Source organism: Centrocercus urophasianus, unplaced genomic scaffold (assembly GCF_019232065.1).
Source record: "Centrocercus urophasianus isolate 14NV4802_14NV808 unplaced genomic scaffold, USGS_Curo_1.0 seq_12, whole genome shotgun sequence".
Taxonomy (NCBI): Eukaryota; Metazoa; Chordata; class Aves; order Galliformes; family Phasianidae; genus Centrocercus; species Centrocercus urophasianus.
The window spans coordinates 38,398,616-38,421,747 of NW_024884364.1; the positions used below are offsets into that span (position 1 = coordinate 38,398,616).

A 23,132-nucleotide genomic window follows, 5' to 3' on the forward strand; every position below is an offset into this window, starting at 1 on the left:
TTTTTCCACTTTGAATCCTAAGCTGTATTAGTTGTTGAACTTCTGAAATTATTTTATTCCTTCCTTGAAAAGTGAATAATGTAAATTATTTTTACATGAAGTAGAATGCAAAGCAGCATTTTTATTTTTTATTTTGTTAATGTGTATGAGTTTAATTTCTCATCTGTTTTTTATTTATCTCCACTACACAAGAGAAACTTGTTATGAAAGTGTGCTTTTTTTGGTGCATTTGGACCCCTATACATTTTATTGCTTTTCAATTCATATATGCCACAGATGCATCTGCTTTTGTGTACATCTTCAAATACAAAATTGACAATGATCACAGGCTGTGTCAAAGGAATTAATTCAGAACTTCAACAACTGAAGCGACATAGAACTCAACTACTCTAAATTGGCACACTATGTCATGGGATAATTTCAGCTGATTGCTTTTGCAGAACTTGCTTTTATTCTTGAGATTTTGTTGTCTGATGTTGAATTCACCTGATTATATTATACCCACTGTGGGGAAAAGCAGCATAGAAGCTGCTGTCTTTTTCTCTTTCATGTTTTTATTTTAAGATGCAAGTAGAACCTAATGAAAAAAAAAATAACAAGTGAACAAATTTAATGCAAATATTGAAGGTCTTTGAAGTTCAGTTGTGAAGTTCTTTAAAATCCTTAGGGGAGAAGGGAATATACAATCAAGTTTACACAGGTAAGTATTCTGAGTTATTCAATTAGTGAATGGTTCTGCTAACCAGTGTCATATCTCCTGTGAAGCATCTGCGGGCACAGCTCACTTGTGGAGTTGAGAACAGCAGATTAGTATAAGCTATCCTACAATATTGTATACACAGCTGGAATGGGAATATTTCAGTCAATTATGCTGATTTCTCAGCAGAGGTCAGTTTATCCTTGCTAAGAGATTTAGCAAACTGTTCAGCCAATACATTTAGTATTTCTACAAGAGCATCTGGAAGAAGTTACAACAACAACAACAACAATAATAATAATAATAGCAATAACAATAACAACAACAACCTGTTAAAGATTGGGAAGCTTTATGCATCTCCTTGTTTGCTTCAAAAATTCAGAGTTAAATATGTGCTACTTAACTTTTTTGGATCCGTTTTGAATGTAAATTCCACATGCTTCTTACACCACCATGTGGCACTGTGAATTTAATGCTTGAGATTCACTACTACCCGTCAGTTTCTCCTTACTGATTCACTGTGAGGGCAACGAAAGATGCTGTATTCAGATAAAACAATCTACAACAACCATGCAAATAAATCAGTTCAGATTCCTCAGGCTGTAATGATTTGAAAAAGAAAAAGGAAAAAAAAAATTAAAAGCTGGACTGAGGTTAGGCCTAAAAGAATATAACAGATTTATTTGTATGCTTGATCTGATCTCATTATCCCTACTGTGGTCTCTTTCATTTCTCTAAGAAATGATAAAATACAAGGAAGGAAATCATCAGAGGGATTTGCTAGTTGTCGATGCAAGTACTCTGTAGCTGAGAAGCGAAAATAAATCTGAACTGAAAAAATTAAATTTATATGACAGAGTATTTTCAAGATAATTATTTGTAGCTTTGTTATTAACTTCTGGTGATGAGAGAGAATCTACACATTGTGCTGCTCTTTTTTTTATAATATACATATATATATATGTATAATGTGACAAATAACTTGTCTGTTGTTGTCCCTGTAGACATAAGTAAAATGCAGCGTAGAAACTGTGTTTCTCAGGAAAACAGAACTACCAGACTTTGTCTTTCCAATAAACTCCTTGAATAATTTCACTTCAGTAGTCATGAATAGTACACACTGTTTTCTAAGTAACAATGGTTATTAATCTGTTATTAAAATATCATCATGCTGTGGTCAAACAAGTTTATATGAAACTATAACGCCAGAGGTTTTTAACTCAATGGTCCATTACTTGACGAAAGTAAAGTCATACATAATTATCTTCAGACTTGAGTTGTGAGATGAAGACAACACAGTTATTTACAAAGTAAAATGGTTAGTGTTAAACATATTGTCATCTATTCTGCCCTGTAAATGCTGAGAATTACTTTGTTCAGTCACATGTAGAAGATGAGGCTAAAAACAAATTAGGAACTAGTATTTAAACATTATTCAGTAAGTTCTTTTGAGAATTTACTAATATGCCGATCATGCCAGCATAGTCAGTATTGACTGGATTAGCACAATATTGAGTTAATAGATTTCTGGCATTCAGTATAAAATACAGTGTTGTCAACCAGTGTGAAAGTAAGACATTTTGGAGGATGATGTGCAGTATAAACACATTTCTTGTGATTGTGTCACATTCATGAAATTACAGTCAACATATTTCTTCTTTCTTAAGGTCAGACAAAACAGATAAGAGGTTTTCTTCAGTTCTGGGACAGAAAATGGTATCCCTCACACGGGAAAGTATTTTCCCTAATGTTTAATTGAATGTTTTCAAAATTTATTGTAGTTTGTGATACTAGATAAATTGGAACTCTTAGCTGTTTTCCTAGAGTAGTTTCTTCTACATTGATCATACTATCAAGCCTTCTCTTGCAAATATTGTTACAGAGTTTGTTTGTATGCCTTGTTAGCATTTTTTCCAAATGTTTTTCTAGAAGCACAAATTTGCAGATAGATATTTTACATTCTGTCAAATTTCAAGTGAGACAAATAGTGACGTTGACTTGTTAGTCAATAGTCAATAGTGACTAGAGGTAGGCGGGGTTTCCCAACTGTCTGTAACATCAAGTCTCTGTTGATTGTTTCTTTGTTTTCATCTGCAAGTACTTCTAATGACAATATGTATTTGGTCTTCTAAATATGACTGTGTATGTATGTATGCATATAATGATAGATAGATACAAATTAATGATCTACCTGAGAAGAATGCCAAACAGTGATGGAAAATGAACATCTTTACCTGTAGGACAGGATAATTTAATTACAGTTGCATTCATTAGTTACATATTTGCTGCAAAGATTTTGCAAAATGGACAGGAACAAAATGGACTGAGGAAAGCAGATATGGGAATGTTGGAAATGAAACTTAGTTGCTTTGTATGGACATTTAGAAGAAATCTGTTGAATAAATTTGTTTGTCAAAAATTCATGAAAATAAAATGACTGTGTCAAAATTGCATGAACAAGGGCATCACAGGCAGGTGTTACAGATTGTCTTGTATTCAGGACTGATTTAATCTTTCTGCTAAGGCAGAACAGCAGTGGCAAGTACAGAAAATCTTTTCATGGTATAATCTGTACTACTTATCTTTCAAGTTTTTCCACAATGTTTTTTTTCCTGTCTAATTCAATATTTTGAGGTCAGTGTTGGTAATGTTTCTTCTCTCTCCTGTACAGCAATTAAAACAAATAAACTCCTCTTCTTCATTTGCATAACTAATTATAATACTTTTGACTACAGTTTTCATATTTCACCAATTAATTGAGTATAAGATAAATGTATTTGAGTATATTTACATTTATAGTTAGATTTTTGTTTGTTTGTTTATACTGGAATACCATAGAAAGAAAAACATTAAATCTAAAATCACTTTTTTGTGCCAGAGTAATGGCCTGAAACAGCTTTTCTTGTAGAGAAATACCTGGTCTTTATTTCATAAGGTAATTGTTCTCAGAAGTACTTTTCCAGCAATTCTGCTAATATCAGATTCTCATTTTTTAACTATTTCAACATAAAAATATATATATATATCTGAAGTATGTTGTGTTGGTATGCAGTATGTGAATTCTTTTCTATCATACTGTACTAACTAACATTAATTGTTTTTGAGCTTGATTTATGGTAGCCAATAAGGCTGATATTTTTTAATGACTTGGTTGTACACTGATTCTGCAGAAGAGAAAACAGAACGGTGTGTGTGAAAATGAATGGAATTACTGCACAAGTGAACTAGAGGTCCATATGCGTTTACCATATCTGCAGATACTGATCATAGATTCTAGTTCAGTAATGCATCATAAATTGCATACTGATTTAGATATGGCACAACTGTGTCAGGTAAAGATGTTACGTGGACAGCATATTTTGGTCAGATTTCTGTCAATTTACTGGATTATAATATGAAAATAATGAAAGATAAACAAAAAAAGTAAATCACTTTTCTATTTGTGTTTTATTTTCTGTGATTAAGTTTTGATTTTTATCCCAATGAATATCGTTGCTTTCCTTCAGAAGAAAGAAATCTATATTTTTGCCTGCAGCTTCATCAAAATTGTCTGAGTAATATTACATCGTCTTTGCCACATTAGAGAACTATATGCTTGTGTAGGAGATTGTGATCAAGAGAAACTAAACTGAATAATATACAGGGCAGCGAACAAGCAATTTACTGAAAAAATTCCTCTAGTTATCCAGTATATAGCATATTATTTTTTTTAATGTGCTTCCAAGTCAACTATACCAAATAATTTTAACAAGATAAACATTTTCTTGAAATACTTCTGACTATATTCTTTGTTCTTCAATAGAAAATACAATCTGAATTAACAAGTCATGAGGTTAGTTTGGAAGAAATGAAGAAACGAAACCGAGGCAAAGAATCTGCAAAAAGAGTCCTTTCCCAAATTGATGTGGCACAGGTATGCATATTTTATTTCCAACATCTTTCCTTCAATCATGCAAACAGACAGCCTTAATAATATTGTTACTATACTGTGAAATATTATTAAGGTGTTTCTTATGTTTTAACTATTCCTTTCTAATCAGAAAATCAGAAGGAAGGAAATATTTAATTCATGCCACCTGATTGCCTATTTTTCCATTGCAGGCTATCCACCTAGTTGGTAACAGTTCTAGGACAGAGCTGCTTAAGTAACTTGTTCCAATATCACAGTATTAATTTCTAGTGATTGTATGTACAGATAGTATTCATTTGTGGTTTTGCAATGATGTTTTGCATTCCTCTTGTTTTACTGGCCCTTGGTTGTCTCTTTTCCAAACTGAGTAGTATGTTTACATCACAATGAGAGCTTGAGACGTACAGTTTTGATTGCTCTGTCATTCTTCATTATGCATTTTCTATTTTTACAGGTTGTTTTTTAAGATGAGTGGTTCAAAATTACACAGAGTGTTTGAACACAGTATAGCTTTGTGCGACAGCTGTTATACCGTGACAAGAATTTTCTCTTTTGTTCTTTATGTTCCAAATCAGTCCAAATATCTACTTTGCTTTTTAGGTTTCTTTTAGTTGTTCATCTGATATTTCCTTAAAATTGTTGGACATAAGTATGTAATGAATCAATTATAGTTATCCATTATAGCATGAGTAAGAGTGGTATAGATGATATAGATATTATTAGTTACATAAAAAAGTATAGCTTGTAGTTGGATGGTTGATTTGTTTTTTGTCATTAGCATTACTTAATTTAATCAGTATTAAATAGTATATGTATTTATTTTTAACAGATCTGCAGTGCTGTGCAATCCTTCAGTGACTTTTCTCTACCACTAATAACATATTTCTCTGTTTTCAACGTCATGTTTAATATATTGATCACCATAAATAGTAGCAGATAGAGATAGGGCATTGCAGGCTTCCCACATGACTTCAGCAAGCTGAAGTATCACAAGAAGATGAAAAACTAATTAACTATGAATTTAGTGTATGCAAACACTCTGTAAAAATGTGAGACCATTCATTCCTAATCTTTTTTTCCTATTCCAATCCATTTGTTCACTTCTTTATTCAGAGAAATACTTCCCTTCTTAGCCCATTGGATCTCAGTTTAATTATTAATGTTTAACAAGTAATGTAGTTGGAAAGAAGTGTTGGAAATCTGAGTTTTCTGTTGTACCCATGACACTGTAGTCTTTCACAAATATAAAAGTGCAATTCCTGACTCCTTCACAGGATTCTAACAAATAGGTGAAACATTATTTCCGTTTTCCAAAATTATCCTAATTTTTACAAATGCTATGTTTCTATTTAAACCCTATTTCTGTTCCTTATTGCAGTTCTTTTCAAATTTGTGTAGTACCGAAAAAAATGTATTGGTATAAAGTGTCCAAGATTTGAAGATAGAATATCAGAAGAGTGTTTGCAAATGCTGAATTCCCGTTTAATTATCCTTTTCTCAATGACCTTCTATTTTTCAAACAGTAGAAAAACTTAACTTACTAGTAATTTGCTCTATAATTCTAAAGATGTACAGGTTCTTGTTCTTGTAGGTAATTAAGATGTCCTTTCCTTGTTTAATTTCTCATTATTTTCCTTTCCCCCGATGATCACATAAGCAAACATAACTTACTGATAAAGATATCCAACTGTGAAAATTTTGAAATTAGAAGCCATGCTTGCCATAAATTTTTTGCCTTCAGATTAATTTCTTCTTATTCTAGGTTATGTTTCTTGTTGGTTGTTTTTGGTTGTTGTTTTTTTTTGTTTTGTTTTGTTTTTGGGTTTTTTTGTTTTGTTTTGTTTGGTTGGTTTTTTTTTTTGTTTGTTTTGTTTTTAATTGAAATTTAATTTTCTACTTTAAATCTCATTTTTTGTGCTAGGCCTACTTACTGTTCAGCAACTTTACTTGGGTTTATTTGAGGGACTAAGAGTGATGCTAATAGCAAGAAGAAGCAACATGGTTGAGAGCTGATGAGCATCCATTCTGGATCTCTTTGTATTATGCTCAAGCCATTAAACCTACATTTTCTCTTCACCTTCAACATTATACATATTGTGAAATATGAAAACTTTCCCTTTCTTCAGTCCAGTATACAGGCTCTCTTGACACTGGCTGTGCTGCACCCAGTATCCTGGATTATGCAAGAATTTTTTCTTCCCATGGAAATCAAGATTGTCTGCTGCTGGTATTTTCCCCAAAAGATTTCAGACGTTTGAATGAAAAGCTGTGCTGATTGATAATGGGTTCTGAGCATCATGGAATGGATCCAATAATTGTCTTCAATGTTGATGTTATTTCACATCTGCTATTTACTCCTCTTTACTTTTCAGAAAAAGCTTCAGGATGTCTCCGTGAAGTTCCGCTTGTTTCAGAAACCAGCTAATTTTGAACAGCGTCTACAAGAATGCAAAAGAATTTTAGATGAAGTGAAGTTGCAAGTGCCCAAATTGGAGACGAAGAGTGTTGAGCAGGAAGTAGTACAGTCACATTTGGACCACTGCATGGTAAATACATTAGATGTTCATTTCCTGTCTGTTTTGTCCTCCAAACGTAAAGTATTTGCTGTGATCGTTTCAATATAACTTTGCAAGAGATATTAAGAATCTGAGAAAATTTAAGAGGAAAGTTTTGCAACAAAAGTCATAGGAACCATTTAAAGTAATGGGCAGTTTTCAGGAAGGTTGGAGAGTGGAGGTTAGAAGTGAGGGAGGACAGAGAGATTTATCCTTCTTTTTCAGGAAATGGAATTAGAAGAACATTTAAATCTGTGTTCACTTTGAAATCTTGCCAGGCTATCATTGCATGGTGAAATAGCTTTAGCAATCTTAAAGTGACATGGTGTTGTCTTCTTCTGCCATGGCAAAGAAACATGGGGTACATTCATGAGTGAAAAATTTAAGTTTATATGAACTAAGCTAAAGATTACAGAATGTTGCCTGAAATGTAAGATGAAAAAAGAAGTATCAATCACTAAACTGACTAAATCACTAAGTCACTTTTACTATATCAAAATACAATTTGGGGACATTTTCTAATCCCCCCATCCAGTGCTGCATGTGAGTTTCTCTTCCTGGGTGGCCTGTATTTCCCACAGCGTGCTACAGTCATGAAACTCCATAATATAGCCTGGAGTGTTACAATGCATTGAATTTATTCTAGTTGGGAAATGGAAAACATACAGAATACCCTGGTTACTCACAGTACAGCTTTCATGAGTTGTCTTGCTATGACTTTTTATAGTACAAGAGTAAAAGACCTGAATATGTCCCAAAGAATATGAAGAAAGTCTGTATTAATCACATTAATACCCCTTTGTCATTGATAGGCAGTAGAGATAAAATTGAACATTGTGATGACAATAGTAAAATGGAGATTTTAACAGCAAATATCAGAGCAATCATATAATTTGCAGTGTTGTTTGTTTTTGTTTTTCTCACACTTCAGCATGCCTGAAGACAGTATTTCTCCTTTATCCTCTTTCAGATCTAAATGTAAGAATTGAAATTAAAAAATAAGGATAGAACAAGTTGATGTTGTTTTGTTATTTACTGGGTTTTACTTAAATGAAATTGCCCTTTAATTCGTATTTTTGTAAGGACAACATGGTAATTAGAAGCCCTTTTCACTAAGCAGTTAGCTTTTTTGGCCCCATAACTTTCATGCTCTAAGGGTGTGTTTATAGAACATCTTTCTCTGCAACAAATCTATAATATTTATTTTAAAAAATCTAAATCTAAATCTGAAATCCACGTTCAGGCCACAGCCACTGCCGCCCCACGGGCTCTTGCATCATGGATGCACACGGAGGTCTGCTCTGCATGGTGCCTGGGGGCTGCAAGGGGACGGCCTTCTTCTCCATGGGCCTCTCCTGGGCTGCAGGGTGTTTCCGCTGCACAACTGGAAAACCTCGTATTCCTTCTGTATTGACCTTCATGGGTACAGGGTAAAGACAGGTTGTTTTGAATCTTGTAATTTAATTTCTGGGAAAAAAAAAAAAATATATATATATATATATATATATATATATATACACACATATATATATATATATATATATACATATATATGTGTATATATATATATACATATATATAAGAAGTTTTCTCATAAACTTCTGTATGTACTTGATACATACAAACACACTCAGGGTGAATTTTCTCCACCCTTAGGTCACCTACTTGGTATCTACTGAGCACTCTCAGCTCCTCTAATTTTCAAATAGGAGTGAATGGTGGTCAGGCATGTGTAATGATGTTTTTATGCAGCAAACAATACGAAGAATTCTACTGCATCTATTACTTTGTAATATCTTCAGTAGTCTGTTCTTTTTTACTTATTTTAATAGGGGTGTTTCTCTTTCATAATTCTGTTTGATTAGAAATTATATAAAAGCCTGAGTGAGGTGAAGTCCGAAGTGGAAACAGTGATAAAAACTGGGAGGCAGATTGTTCAAAAGCAGCAGACAGAGAACCCAAAGGAACTGGATGAAAGGCTTACAGCTTTGAAGTTGCAATATAATGAATTGGGTGCAAAGGTAAGCTGTATGTTTTGTAATAAAAAATTATGCACTCTTTTTAACTGACAGCAGTGAAGAATAAGCTTGGTATGGTAAGTTAATGTTCTTTTTTACTGGTTACTTTCAATGTTTTCACTTTTTCTTAATGGTGTAGAAAGAATGGAAGCAAAGGCAATTGTCAGAATGGCTATTCCGTTTTCCTATTAAAAAAAAAAAAAAAAAAGACCTTCTGGAGAAATAGAGAATTGCTTTGTTAAAGTTTAAAATTATACTTCCTTAAACTTTTTACTTATTTTTTTTCTCCAATTTTTTGGCCATGTTTTGTTTTGTTTTGGCCAGAAGGGGGTCTTGTTTCCTTTCAATGCCTCAAACAAACACTAACTTCAAAACACTTCAAGTCAGGAAAATGCTTAGGTTTTCTTTGTGATTTTTTTTCACATTTTTTCCCCTAAAGGAACTGCTTGATAAAAGAGAGAATTGTACTTTTCATTTTCTTTGCCTCTGGTTTCTATAGATCATTATGTATTTTGTTTCTATTTATTGCTGTCCAAAAATCTATTGACCAAAAGTTCTTGCTATTGCAGCTTTCCCCAGGAGGCATTCGTGTAGGTCTTTGGTTTGCTTCATCTGCACTCTTGACTTTAACTACACATAACATTCAGTTCTTGTCATAACTGTTTCCTGGTTTAAATCTATAAAACCCTGAGTTGCCTGGTTACTATGTCCTAGTATACAAACTATGCAGAATATTGTTTATTAATGAGTGTATGGAGTAGCTGTCCCACTAAAATGAGCAAGCTTTTTTTTTTTTTAAATTTTGTTGTTTGTCATCCTCGGTTGCATAAGTGTCCTCAGATTTCTTCATGTTGGATAACAGTGCCTTTGAGCTCTATAATCAGGAATGTATTAATAGTATTAATGTATTAACAGTTCAAATAGAACTCTTTAGGAAAGTCTTTTAAAAAATTGTCTGATATTTATACAGTGCTCGGTTTGACCACTTAATATTTCTTACTGCATAATTAGGAGGACTACATGACTACTTTCCTAGTATTAGATCTCTAAATGTTATAGTCTTTTACCTTATGTTGCTAATTAATTATATTATTATATATTAATTTTATGTAACTAACCTTCTAGAACTTGTTGCTGTTAATCTCCTGAGCATTGACTTTACTTGTGTAAAATTTTCATTTATACGTCATCTGTTTCTATATCAATTCATATACTGTTAGAAGCTGCTATGCTTCCTAAAAGACCAGTGTTTTCATTTAAACAAAGTTTCCCTAAGATTTAAATAGGCAATGTAAAAGGCAGACTGCTAACTAATATCAGCAAGATTAGGTCCAAATAAATAAGGAAATTTGTGTCAATTCCTAAGGCTTTTTATTCTGATTCTGCTTATCTATGCAAGAGGTTGCCTGCTAATGAGGGACAATCCTCCATAAGAACTGTTGATCTATGAAGAGAAGTTGTGGCATTATCCAAAGGAAAAAGTAATACAAAACATTCAGCAGCTGTCCTGAGTTCCCTGCCACTCTTTAAAACAGAGATATTAAGAGACATCAGTCTTTTGAGTGTAAGGAAGACTGAAAAGTCTGCTTCATTAAGGTGTGGATAGTACCATTTGAGAGTAGATGATACATTTGTTTTCTCCATTATTTTAGAATGGACTGCAGCATTTTTTCCTTCATTATATTTAACATAACTGCAGCAGACAGGTGCCATTATTAGAGGGGACCTTTCACCTAATGAAGTGATAAAAATGTGCCATTAGGAAGCCATTAGAGATCTAAGAGAGCAACACCCCTAATTAATGTCTCTCAAAAAATACGTAGTGCTTTGTTTACCACTGTTGTTCTAGATTTAATTTTCCACATTTACTTTCACATATAATGGTAGTTAATGCTTTTAGAGGGTCACAAAGGCTCAGAATTACAGAACTGAACTGATCACTGAGCCATATTCAATCCTAATTCGTTGTGCTGATTTTGGAGAACCACAGCTTTTCTTTTTATGGAAAACCTGATAGTAGGAATAACTGATAGTAGTCCCAAGACTAAAATCAGTAGTCTGAGTAGACAAACACCCTTCACGTTTAGACTGATGTGCATTGTCTCCTACTGCTTCAGGAGGGCCTCCATATTTAAACCAATCCTTAATAAGCACATTCTTAGGGATGTGAAATGGGTTTAATTTAAATGTACTGAAGTGTTGTGCTCTCAAGGCAGAAAAATTGCAATTATTACTAATAGTTTTACACATCTCTCAGTAGAGTTTTTCTATATATTTTAGATACCATTACTGTAGAATGAAACTAGAAATCCACTTACAGGTGGGGAAAGGTTTCTTTTTATTTACTTTCCTTATTATCGTATTAACATATGAACATAAATTCTTATCAATTCCTCTGCTAGTATCAGACTTTAAACCTCTTTCACTTCTGTAAATGAGTTTTGTGTACTCAGAACATCGAGTTTTGCCCTTCATTTTTAGCTGAATATGCTCTGAAAGCGTGATGAATGATTTTGAAAATTTAGTAGTGGCCTCAGTGTGCATAGGTTTGAGATGAGATTACAGGAAACTAAAATGTCATTTGAATATCATGGAGCAGAGATTGCATATATGATAAACATTCCATGCCGTGCTTGCATTCCCTCATGCATATTCTGTATCGCAGACATATATATGCATATGTACACATGAACAGCTGTTACAGCTTAAGTAGTTTGTTAGTTGTGAAGCTGTCGCATAGTCTGTAGCATCCTTACTGCAAATCTCTTTATGCTAATTCAGCAAAGAGACTCTCTAGAACAAAATGGCAGTAATCGTATTCTTGCTGCTCCACTAAAGGTGTTGCTGCTGTACAGGCTATACTTGGAAGGTGAGGTGATTCCCCACAGTCCACTGCTGCACAAGAATTTGGCTATGCAACTTCAGCTATATTACTAAAAGGTTTTAAATACCTTTTGTTTTGCTTTAAGTATCTACTCCTCCCATTTTTATTTATTACAGCTAAAGAGTCTTGCAAGTAAACTATTTAACATAGCTGAAATAGTTTTAAAATATAGAGAAGATTTATGGAGTCTCACTATAATGAATATAATGTTTGGTATCATTGTAGGAAACAGAAGGCCTTAAGAGGGCACTGTTTCCTATTTTTCTTCAGAAATACATCTTTATGTTTTAAGTACAAACAGAATCTGATGCAATTGTAACCTCCAGATATATACAGCATAGATGGGAGTAATGTAATATCACTGATATAATATCCAGCATTTAGAGATGTGTAGAGCAGCACAACTATTATTTTTGTGCTTGGGCAGATATCAGCAATTTCCTTTATAGTATACCAAGTGGTTATGGTTATTCTTACACAGGCAATCGCACATAGGGTAGTGTAGTTTGCATTGTATTTCTGCAAAGTACATGCAAATTGTGATTTAAAGTTTAAATATTCCTCAGAAGAGGTGAAATGCATATGTAAACTCCAGGTTCCCCTTATGTGAATCTTTCTTTAGCTAAAAAGCTGAGTTTTATTGTCTTTCTTAGGGATTCCCCCTTGGCTTGACTGTAAATTCTGAGGTCTCATTTAATAAATTTGGTATACAAGAAAGTACTTAAAGTATATTCAGGGAAGAAAAGTTCTGAAGTTTCAGTGGTAAACCTCTACAGAATAATATATGCAACCAGGGACACTTTGTTGCTTATTCCCTAAGCCAATCTACTGTTCACTCTGGGAGAGCAAAAGCCATTCTATTGACTTTAAAAACTTAAAATCTCCTTTGCTAGGACTAGGAACCAATTTGGTCATTATGCTAGTGGTTGTATTCAAACAATTTCAAAGGCCCATCTTACTTTTATTAGATGTTGGTTCCATTTTTGATCACCTGATGCTGCTGTAGACAATGCTGCCAGCATTTGTACTCTTGAATAGGTCTTATACAAAGATGGGGAGAAAATATTACAGGATTTTTTGCCTAAAAGTCCTGGTTTCATGAACAACAGAAAGTCCTACTGTCAAAATACGGGAAAAAATAATCTCTGTTTATAAAATTAAGATAGGATCTTGAAATGGTAGTAAACAACTAAAATGTGGACATAGCTTATAAGTTCCAGTTATTATATGGTCTTGCTTATTCAATATCAGTTTGCTTTCATTATTTATTTTACTGGGAGAAATACTGTAATTTAAAATAAACTGCAACTTAAATAAAAATTAGTGGCTACAATCTCTGTTGATAACTAATTGATACATAATATACTTAGTCATCTTCTTTTAATATTTGTGATCCACTGCAGTTTCTATCCACCTTCATTAATCAGCAGTTTTTAAATTTCTGCAGCACATAATTAAATTTATATTTTCAAATTACCAATCTCTAAATGTCCACTTGTAGTGATGGTTTTCATGTGAGACCTCTTCACTTACTCTTCTGCCTGCCCTCCTAAGTATTCGGAAATTTACTTCTCTTCCTGAATGTGCTGAGGGGCTTGCAGAGAAGGTTGTATTCCCTCATCCTTCAGAATGCTTACCAAAATGTAATAGAGAACAGACACGACAAACGTTCAGCTTTTCTTGCAGGTACCATGTAGTGTGCTTAAAAGAACAAATAAAACATGAATTGTCCATATTACTTCACATCCAAAATGTTTGGCTTATGAAAATCCTAACCGAGAACCTTTGATGACAGAGTTGTTAATGTGGGAAATTGGATGATTGGAAGCTACTAGTGGAGTAATGACTTAAATAGGTGATGTTGGAAAGCAAGCTGTAAAGCATGCAAGTGCTGCTGGTAAGTCTGTAGTAAAGACTCCCAAGTAAGAGACTGGCAGTCAAATTCATGGGATGTGCCCTAGGACTTGGACTAGTAATAGCTTTATGGGAAATGTGAACAAGAGCTGGTTCTCTAAGGAAACTAGAAATGACAAAACAAACTGGGAATAAGGAGGTTGAAATTGAAAGAGGACTATGACAGAAGATGGAGGACAATTGAACAGAAGGTTGGGATAAAAGTCCACAAACTGCACTTCCTTTAAGAAATGTGTTAACATGGCTTACTCCATAAAAATACTTGTGTAACTCTCTAGAAATGTATATTCACCTTTCTTTTATTGGTTTATATGGAATCGAGAAACATTATATTTAGTCAGTACCAAACAGAACTGCATGTGGATACTTGAGGTTGCTTTTTTTTTTTTTAAATATGTATCTTCATGCTAACAAGCAAAAATAAACACTGTGAGAACTTATGAAAGAAGTATATATTACAAGTGTAATTTGCCTCATAAAATTTTCACTTATGATAAAGTGGCAGATTGATTATACTAAAAAAACATCAAACCAGAGTTAAGAAACACGTGTTTTATTTCTACAGGTGACAGAAAAAAAGCAAGAGTTAGAGAAATGCTTGAAGTTGTCCCGGAAGCTACGAAAAGAAATTAATTCTCTGACAGAATGGCTTGCAGCAACAGATGTGGAATTGACAAAGAGGTCAGCTGTGCAAGGAATGCCTAGCAATTTGGATGCTGAAATTGCCTGGGGCAAGGTAACAATGTAACACACACTGTACCTTTATACATCTCAGTTTATGCATATTAAAGAAGGTTTGATAAAAGGAATAGAAATTCTAGTTTTAATCAGTAGAACTTTATAACTGCTATGTTGTTATTACAATCACTAATACTTGAAAAAGTTTTAAGCATCTTAATCTCTCCACAGGTATATACTAGCACAATTCTACCCTGAATTGAGTTTGAAGTAGATATCTATAATCTACCCTTAAATGAGTTTGAAGTAGAATTTCATTTTTCAAAGAGTATTTTGGATTTTTGATCCAGTATCCATGTAAATAGAGATCACTTCTCTCTCATCTCATTCTACTTATGGCTAAAAGTTCCAGTAGATAAAAGAAGGATGTCAGAAATCTGTAGGTTTTGTATGTTCGTATAGCAACCAAGAGGAGGAATATTGGGTTCTTCATCCTGTTTGTTTTGTGGCTCATTCTTTTTTATCCCAAGGGCTTCGTACTTTAATAATATCTTACTATGAACTCCTGGTTTAGGTGAAAATGCAAATCCTAAAATGAAATTGTCCTCAAATTTAATACGTGTGCCACAGAGTAGATAATCCGACAGAATCACAAAGGGATGCAAGAGCTACATTGAGCTGCATATCTCTGTGGAATACTAAGATAGCTCAGTATCATTCAACACTAGCTAATTTGGTTTATATTCTGTATACATAAGGAAAATCCATTCTGACTCAGATCATAAGCAAGCCAAACCATTATACAGACACACCAAAAGCTGTGCTTTTGAAGAAACCATGCTCATCATAATTCAAAGCTTCAAACTTTCAAAGAATTACGTGCATCCAGAGATGTTTTGAAAAAGTACAGTTATATGATTCCAAAACAATACAACAAAAACCTGTAAAACTGTTTTTCTGTGTGTGAAAAATTAGCACTTTAGCTCTGCTTAATAGGAAAAATGCTTTAAACATCTTACTAGTTTCAACATGCAATATAAATACGGTCATGAATAATGTGCAGGCAACTTTATGACTTCATAAAAGACTGTAGTGGTTTCAGACACTGGAGTACAATTAGCTTTGTGTTTTCTGTGTTTTTTTTGTATGTCGTTTCTGTTCTGTTTTTTACTGCCCATTTTCGGCTTCTGAGCTTGGTGTCATTAACATTGAAACACACCGATTATTTATGAAACAGGTACAAGAAAAAGAAAATCCTACGAGGTTTTGGTGAAGTATGGAATCATTTTTTGTTATCCTCAGTCTCTAAGACACTGCTTTTAAAAGTAGTGTCCAAAGATATGTTAAGATCACTTCTTACTAACTTACAGTTGCTTTTTGACTATTACTGCTTTGACTTTCAAAAACAAAAATCTTGTTCCATAAAAACTCCATTGCTGTTTGCTGTTTTCCACCTTTCACTTGCTGCCCTTCAAGCCTTACACAGTTCTTCTCATCACTTCTGCTTGTTATTGTGATCTTATCACACATAATGAAGTCACAATTGTTGAAGAGATATTAGATAATCATACCAATTTAATGCCCCCTAACTGTGCTGCTAGATAGTCAGTGCATTTACACAGTGAATAGGAGAAAAATAATGTTTAATATTGCTGAACTTAAGGTATAGTTCTCTAAAAACAGAAATGTAAACTATATGTTTGTAGGTGACTCTTCAGGAAAGCTAATTCAGATGGATATAACTTCACAGCAGCTTAAATGGAAAGACTTGTCTTTTATATCATTTAACTGTTAGATGTATTTCTTCAGAAATTGCATCACTTGAACATAAAGTTTGATGAATTGCACAGTTGCACAGTGGGAAGTCCTTGTTACTTCTCACTGTTGATATGAAAAGTACATATTTTACTTTTTAATAACAAAAAAAGGTAACAAAATGTAATTGAAATGAGAAATTTTAACTTGAAAAATATATCGAGCAGATGAACCTACTAAGAAATGCTAAAGTATTGTGAATTCTCATGAAGGAATTACTTCTGGTTGCAAAAAATAGAACTGGTAATGAGCAAATTTTGGCTTCAGCTCCAGAACAAATCTCTCTTTTGGGTCTGGCCTTATGTACTACCTCAACTCTTCTGCTTCAGTAACTTGATCACTAAAATAAGGATAAACAACTCTTGTATGAAAGAAACTCTTCTTGAAGTATGTATTTACTGCAAATCCTTTCTCAAGATTCTCTTTGGGGGAATATAAATCAATATTCCTATAAATATAAGCACATTATTAATTTTGAACAATCCAACAGCCTGGTGGCAAATCCAACCCTTCCAGATACGTACTGAAATTATGTGATACATTTTTGCACAAATAATCTGCTCTCACTGTAGCAGGAAGCGTTGTGTGTTACATGAACTCTTTTAAAATCATTCTGAGGAATTCACAAACAAGTATGCCACTGATACTTCTATGTGGATTTCAGTGTAGCATAGCATAAAATAGTACATCAATAATTCAGTCCCCAGTACCAGGCCATCATAGTATCTGATTAATGTCACAGCTTTGGGCTTTGGACTTCCTGAGTAAGTGGGCTACTGAAGACATTAACCAAATGTCTAACAAAATGTACTAGGAGATGAATTAGGCCCAGCAAATTGCCATTGTTAGGAAAGTATGCTGAAAACTAACGTGTAAAGTGGAGAGAGAGAGAGGAAAACTCTGTAGTGTGAATGAAATGAAAATTGGATGTGTGCTGCAGTCATTGCAACTAGGCAGAGAACTCTTTTTCTTTACAGAAAAATCAGAGAAATCTTTTTCTTTACAGCACAGGGAAACAGTTATATTTATCACTGAACTTATTTCTAATTGATTTTCAGTACCAAAGTATTTTAAAACATGAAGGGAACTCACAGTTTCAAAGATAATTATTGAGGTTAGAAGAAAATAAATGTGAACATGAGAATGTTGACTTCAAGGTATAAATATCCAGAAGTAAAAAGGAGTAAGAAATGTCATTAATGAAAAATAATAATCTTTACATGAAGAGAATTGTGCACATCTAGAGTTTTTCTTAGGAGAGAACAAAAAATTTTTAGCTGTTACTTGAAAAAAAAATGGGCAATGTAATGAAGGCTGTAAGTTCTGTCTTTTTGCTCAGCAGAGACAAGCTAAATCTTAGCACTTGAATTCAGTTCTGTTGTAATAGATAAGAAAAATGACATAGGAGTGGAAAAAGTCATTAAATATTGTATATTAAGAAACCATTTATAATTAGAAGACTGAGTTAGTGAATGCATTTATCACAAAATACATTAATAATTGTGGGGCTTATTTGTCTTTTAATCTGGAGCTGGTTTGATATGAATTTGATTGCCAGGAAAGTATGTTCTCAATAAGGAAATGCCAGGTGGTAGCACAAGGAAAGATTCTCTATCACTCACTATCAGCAGTATAATTCTACCAGTGCTATATGTTATATTTCAGCTGGAGAACGTAATACTAGTGAGTGTAAAGTTGAAGTACTCAGAAATACATTAGTTAACACATTTAGCATTTCCTGTCAATAAAATCCATGAAATAAAATGATCTGAAAATTGTTTGAACTGATTCATAGTCAGTGGTCAGGATGTAATAAAAAATAAAAGATGTGCTGTAAATAAACAAGTAAATGTGTATAATCAGCCCCCCGAGGAGGCCATAATGTCAGTTCCTGATTAATTCTGTAATCTCACCCAGGAGAGCTCAACTACTTAGGTAATTTCTTTTACAGAGGTTTAAATTATTAAGATTGTTTTAGAGTAGTTCAATATACAGGCTGTGTGGAGCCATATATAACTTCATCTTCTATCTTTTGTTGATTTTGAATTTTTAAATATACATATCTAATAGAAAATTAAAATAGTATCCTTTTTATTTAGCCACAGTTGAGATTTGCTTAGGGGGAGGAAAAAGAAAAAACAAGTTTGATACATAGCAGTCTTACCATTATGAACTGTTGCTCAGAAACCCTCTTCATCATATTATCATTAAAAATACAAACAGCTACAACAAAAAAAAACACATTCCTATGTGGCCATCAGTTTTCAGCCATCAGTTGTTCCTGGTTAGTCTTTGCTGATGTAAAGGATGTTATAATTTTTTGCTTCCTGATGAGGCATCACTTAAAAAAAAAAAACAACAGCTGTAGTAGTTGTTATAAACTCGAGGATAAAGAGTATCCCACACAACAGTGGAATCAGGAAGAGAGCTATGAACACATCGCTGCACAGATAGCCACATTTATTTATGCAATGATTCGTCCTGTAAACCTGTGGGTCCGTATGTAGAATAAAGATGCTATTGTATGCAACTAAGAGCTTCTTCTTATGAATTCTTAGTAAGGTTTGTCTTCATATCTTTCAACACTGCAAAGGATCCTACGTATCCCTGAGTTTCAACTCAGCTGAATTTGTTATTTCTAAAGTAAAACTCTTATTTTACTTTGCAGTTTCTTTCCTGAGACTTCAGTGGTAGGGACTTGAATGGTGGAATGGTGGGGATCAGGCCTAGCCAGTATAAGTTCACAAAAGGCAAGTTGCTTGACCAACCTGATCTCCTGCTATGATCAGTGACCTGCCTGGTGGGTGAAGAAAAGGCTGTTGAATAATTAGTATGTTTAATTACTTTATATGCCTTACCAATATTATGTCTTTAATGGGGGCTGCTCTGAAAGTAGGTTATTCTGTTGGCCCACAATATTAGAGTTTGATGCTGGTAGTATGGCAGTGCCAACCTTCCCACCATTGTTCCATTCCATTTTATTGCTGTGCAACAGATGGCAGCGTAGGGGCAGTCTGACACATGGAAGTGCCTGTGAAGCAAAGTGCCTGTGGAATTGAATTCCTCCATCCTGACAAAAAAAGTGCATCATTGACATTCATCGATTCTTGCTGAACATTTGTGGAGACCAACAAGTAGATGTGAGCACAGTGATGTGGTGGGTGGTGCATTTCGGAAGTGACAATAGTGACAGTGGGTCACCTCTGCTGGTGCAGATATTTACAAGCTTGACATGCTGGTTGTCATTTCTGGCAAAAAAGGTGGCAATGACTATGTGGAAAAAGGTGCTTTTTAGCTGAGAATTTGGTTGGTCAAACAGTGTCATTGTGCTCTTTGTATCTGCTGGCATTTCCATGGAAATAAATAGGAGGCATTACTTCTGGAACACCCTACATATGTATGGTTTTTAGATTCTATGAGTAGTATTTTAATATTTTAGTTCACTCAGTAAAATCCCAGGTGAACACAATGAAAAAAGGCATTTCTACAGTTTGGAAAAAAAAAACATTTAACAGGACAGAACATGGTTTCAGCTGAAAAAAAAGATTGCACTGGCAAATATCAAAGGAATTCATAAGACTAGTTTTGGTGGTGTTCTATAAGTCTTCAGATATTATAATAATGCTTTGTTATTGTCCTATTTATTATGTTAGCTTTATGTGCAGTTTCATAGCTATGTCATTTTATTACATCCAAATTAAATATCTTTAGGTAAATATTGTAAAATATAGTGGTTTTTTTTGTGTTAGTTTTTTTTTTTTTTTATAATAGAGTATTAAAACTGTATTTTGAACACTGGAGTAAGAGCTAATTCATGATTTATAAAAATAATTTCAAATACAGAAGATGAAGAATGCAATTTTATCAGAGCTAAAAACAAACAATTTGTGTTTTACTTATTCTTATTTATGCTTATTTCTCTAATTAGAGGGTAGCAAGAGGGTGTTTTCTCGTATGAACCTACTGGCTGTTTGTTGATCTTTGTGTGGAGAATGTTTAATTTCCTGAATTTTTATTTTTTATTCTGCTGATTATAGGCAACACGGAAAGAGATTGAGAAACGCCAAGTCCAGCTTAAGAATGTCAGTGATTTAGGAGAGAATTTGAAGACAGTACTGAAGGGAAAGGAAACTCTAGTGGAAGACAAACTCAGCCTCCTGAACAGTAATTGGATAGCAGTAACTTCACGTGCTGAGGAATGGTTAAATCTGTTAATGGTAAGAAAAATGCGTTTGTGCCCACAGGAGAAATGATGCCCAGGGTGCTCATTCTTACAGGTTTGCTTTTTCTGGTGCCCCGGAGTATGCTTATCTAATGGACTGACAATCAATCACATTGTTTAGTTGAGTGATTAAAGAGAGAGGCGCTGTGGAATTTTGCTGATTAGTGTTTCCCGTTCTTATCTACCTGAGCAGTTTCTGGGCCATTTTTTGTTTTGTTGGTTTTTTGTTTTGGTTTGTTTTTTTTTGTTTTGTTTTTTTGTTTTAATTTTCCTAGAGTGTGGAAGGCAGGTTCTTCCCAAAGACCTAAAGTCCTTGAATATGAATCAAATAAAAAAAATGGCCATATCAGGCCATATCAGTTGAATTAAGTCTCAGTACTGATACCGACTTTGTGTTTATCTACATACGACCTGGAAGTCACCACCTGCATGTTGGTTTGGTCCTCAGAATAGATGTGATGTGTGTGAACTAAATTCATTTCAAAGCAAGTGAATTAGAAGCTCTGTGAGTACTGTGCACCTAATGTGCTCAAGAACAATGATGTAGTCCTCCTCTGTGGTGGTCCTCCTCTGGGCAATTTTGTGGTGCATGTTTTGATGCGGATATTTTGTTAAGGGGCCCAGATTAAACCTCATACAAAGCAAATCCCTGAACCACATTTAATTTAAATTCAGGAGTCCCAACAGCTTAGAACAACTGTCAGTCATAAAAATTTATTCTCCCCTTCATGTTGTCCTGAAGAGTTGACAAAAGCAAAGAAGGAGTATTAACCATACACTGGCTGAACACTTAAGAAAATCTTGTATGATGTTTTTTTTCCTGATGGAATCAGAATGCAATTTGAAGCCAGAGAACTGAAGGAGTTGTCAGGGATACATTAGACTTAACTTTTCAGAGCTTGGTGTTTCAGAACTCTAATGGGGAACATTATCTTAAGAACGCTTCTGTAACAGACAGGCAGCATCACTACAGGGCTTCTTCATCTATAGGCAGCATACAAGTGCAAACATCCATTTGTGTCTGCTCTATCTGGAAGACTGAAGCATTTGATGTAGCATGATGTAGGTCCTCAGCTTCAATGTAGAACTGATTATTAGAAATATATATTAAAGTTTACAGATGGCTGTAGTTATGTCATTGATAAGGTTATGTAGCAGTATTGCAGTTTCTGTAGAGTAATACTTTTAATGACCAAAAGGAGCAGGTAAATAAATTGTTACAGCTGTTGCCACTGCCATACTACTAAAATATCCATATTCTAATAGTGTGCTAATAAGTACATATGGCTCACTTATAAGTTTGAGGTGGGTGTGAATACACCTCATTCTAGTGATCTCATCAGAAAAGACAGAAGATTTATAAATAAATAAAAAAAAAGTTTTATTGGAATATCAATGGCAGTAGCTTTTTAAAAGTAGAATATGAAAGCAGAGAAGCTAGGTGAAATGTACATGAAAATTATATATATGTATATAAAACACACTTTCTTGACTGTGATTTTGCAGGTGAATCTTTGTTTCCATCCTAGTTTCAATCAACTTAGTAGCTCACCAAAAAGCAAGCCTGATTCTTGGGAAATTTCACCTCCATTAGCCCTGGCTGCCAGCTTCCTTTTCCTCTCAGCAGTCTCACTGAGCTGCAGATGCCTGTTTCTTGCTGTGACTGTATCACCCTCCTGTCTGTCTTTTAGGAAGATTCTGTCTCTTCTAGAATGTCGTTCAAAGAAATAAAGCATATAAATTGAAAGCAAACACATAAAGTAGATTTTGTCCTTCACATAACAAGCAGATATTATATGAAATAAATTTTGTTTCATAACATATGCATGTTTGCCACAATTGGCATAAATATGGCTATTATTTCAGTTCTGATTACTTTTTTGTATGCAGTATTTACCTTTTTTATATACAGGAATATCAAAAGCACATGGAGGCTTTTGATCAGAAAGTAGCTAATGTCACAACTTGGATATATCGTGCTGAAATACTGTTGGATGAATCTGATAAGCAAAAGCCCCAGCAAAAAGAGGAAACTCTTAAGGTAAAAAAATGTGATTTTCTGGAGAACATTAATTTTATTCTGAAAAGGAATGTGTCAGAACTAGTGTATTTTGAAAGGTATCCAAAATTGATTAACATTATTTTCTCTGTGATAAAGCTACCCTCTGGCTTGTAGATTACTTAGTAACTTTGTACCACACAGCAAAAGTTAAGTCCCTACAGGAATAAAACCAGATACATTACAAGTCTTGGTTACTTCATGGTGAGTAGAACATCTTTTTAAACCTGTGTTTGCTGGAAAATACTGCTTAACAGAGCAGGTTAAACACAAACCTTTTCTCCTGTGTTTTCATTTTAAATACTTTTCTATTTTTCTTTTATTCTTTTCTGATATCTATGGTATCTGCATTTGATTTCTCTGTCATATGATTGTTTTAG

At 33.9% G+C, this 23,132-nt stretch overlaps 1 protein-coding gene across 12 annotated transcripts in view; it reads left to right on the forward strand.

Moving 5' to 3' along the window:
* Positions 1 to 23,132, forward strand: part of DMD (dystrophin) — a 979,751-nt gene that overhangs the window by 355,831 nt on the left and 600,788 nt on the right. For 11 of the 12 annotated variants that reach the window (XM_042811110.1, XM_042811098.1, XM_042811099.1 and 8 more), the window contains 6 exons: positions 4,500 to 4,610; positions 6,980 to 7,153; positions 9,028 to 9,183; positions 14,544 to 14,714; positions 20,509 to 20,688; positions 22,606 to 22,734. In XM_042811110.1, coding sequence (XP_042667044.1) covers positions 4,500 to 4,610; positions 6,980 to 7,153; positions 9,028 to 9,183; positions 14,544 to 14,714; positions 20,509 to 20,688; positions 22,606 to 22,734 — 921 coding nt within the window. The remainder of the gene's footprint in view (positions 1 to 4,499; positions 4,611 to 6,979; positions 7,154 to 9,027; positions 9,184 to 14,543; positions 14,715 to 20,508; positions 20,689 to 22,605; positions 22,735 to 23,132) is intronic. The other variant, XM_042811101.1, reaches the window with a different exon arrangement.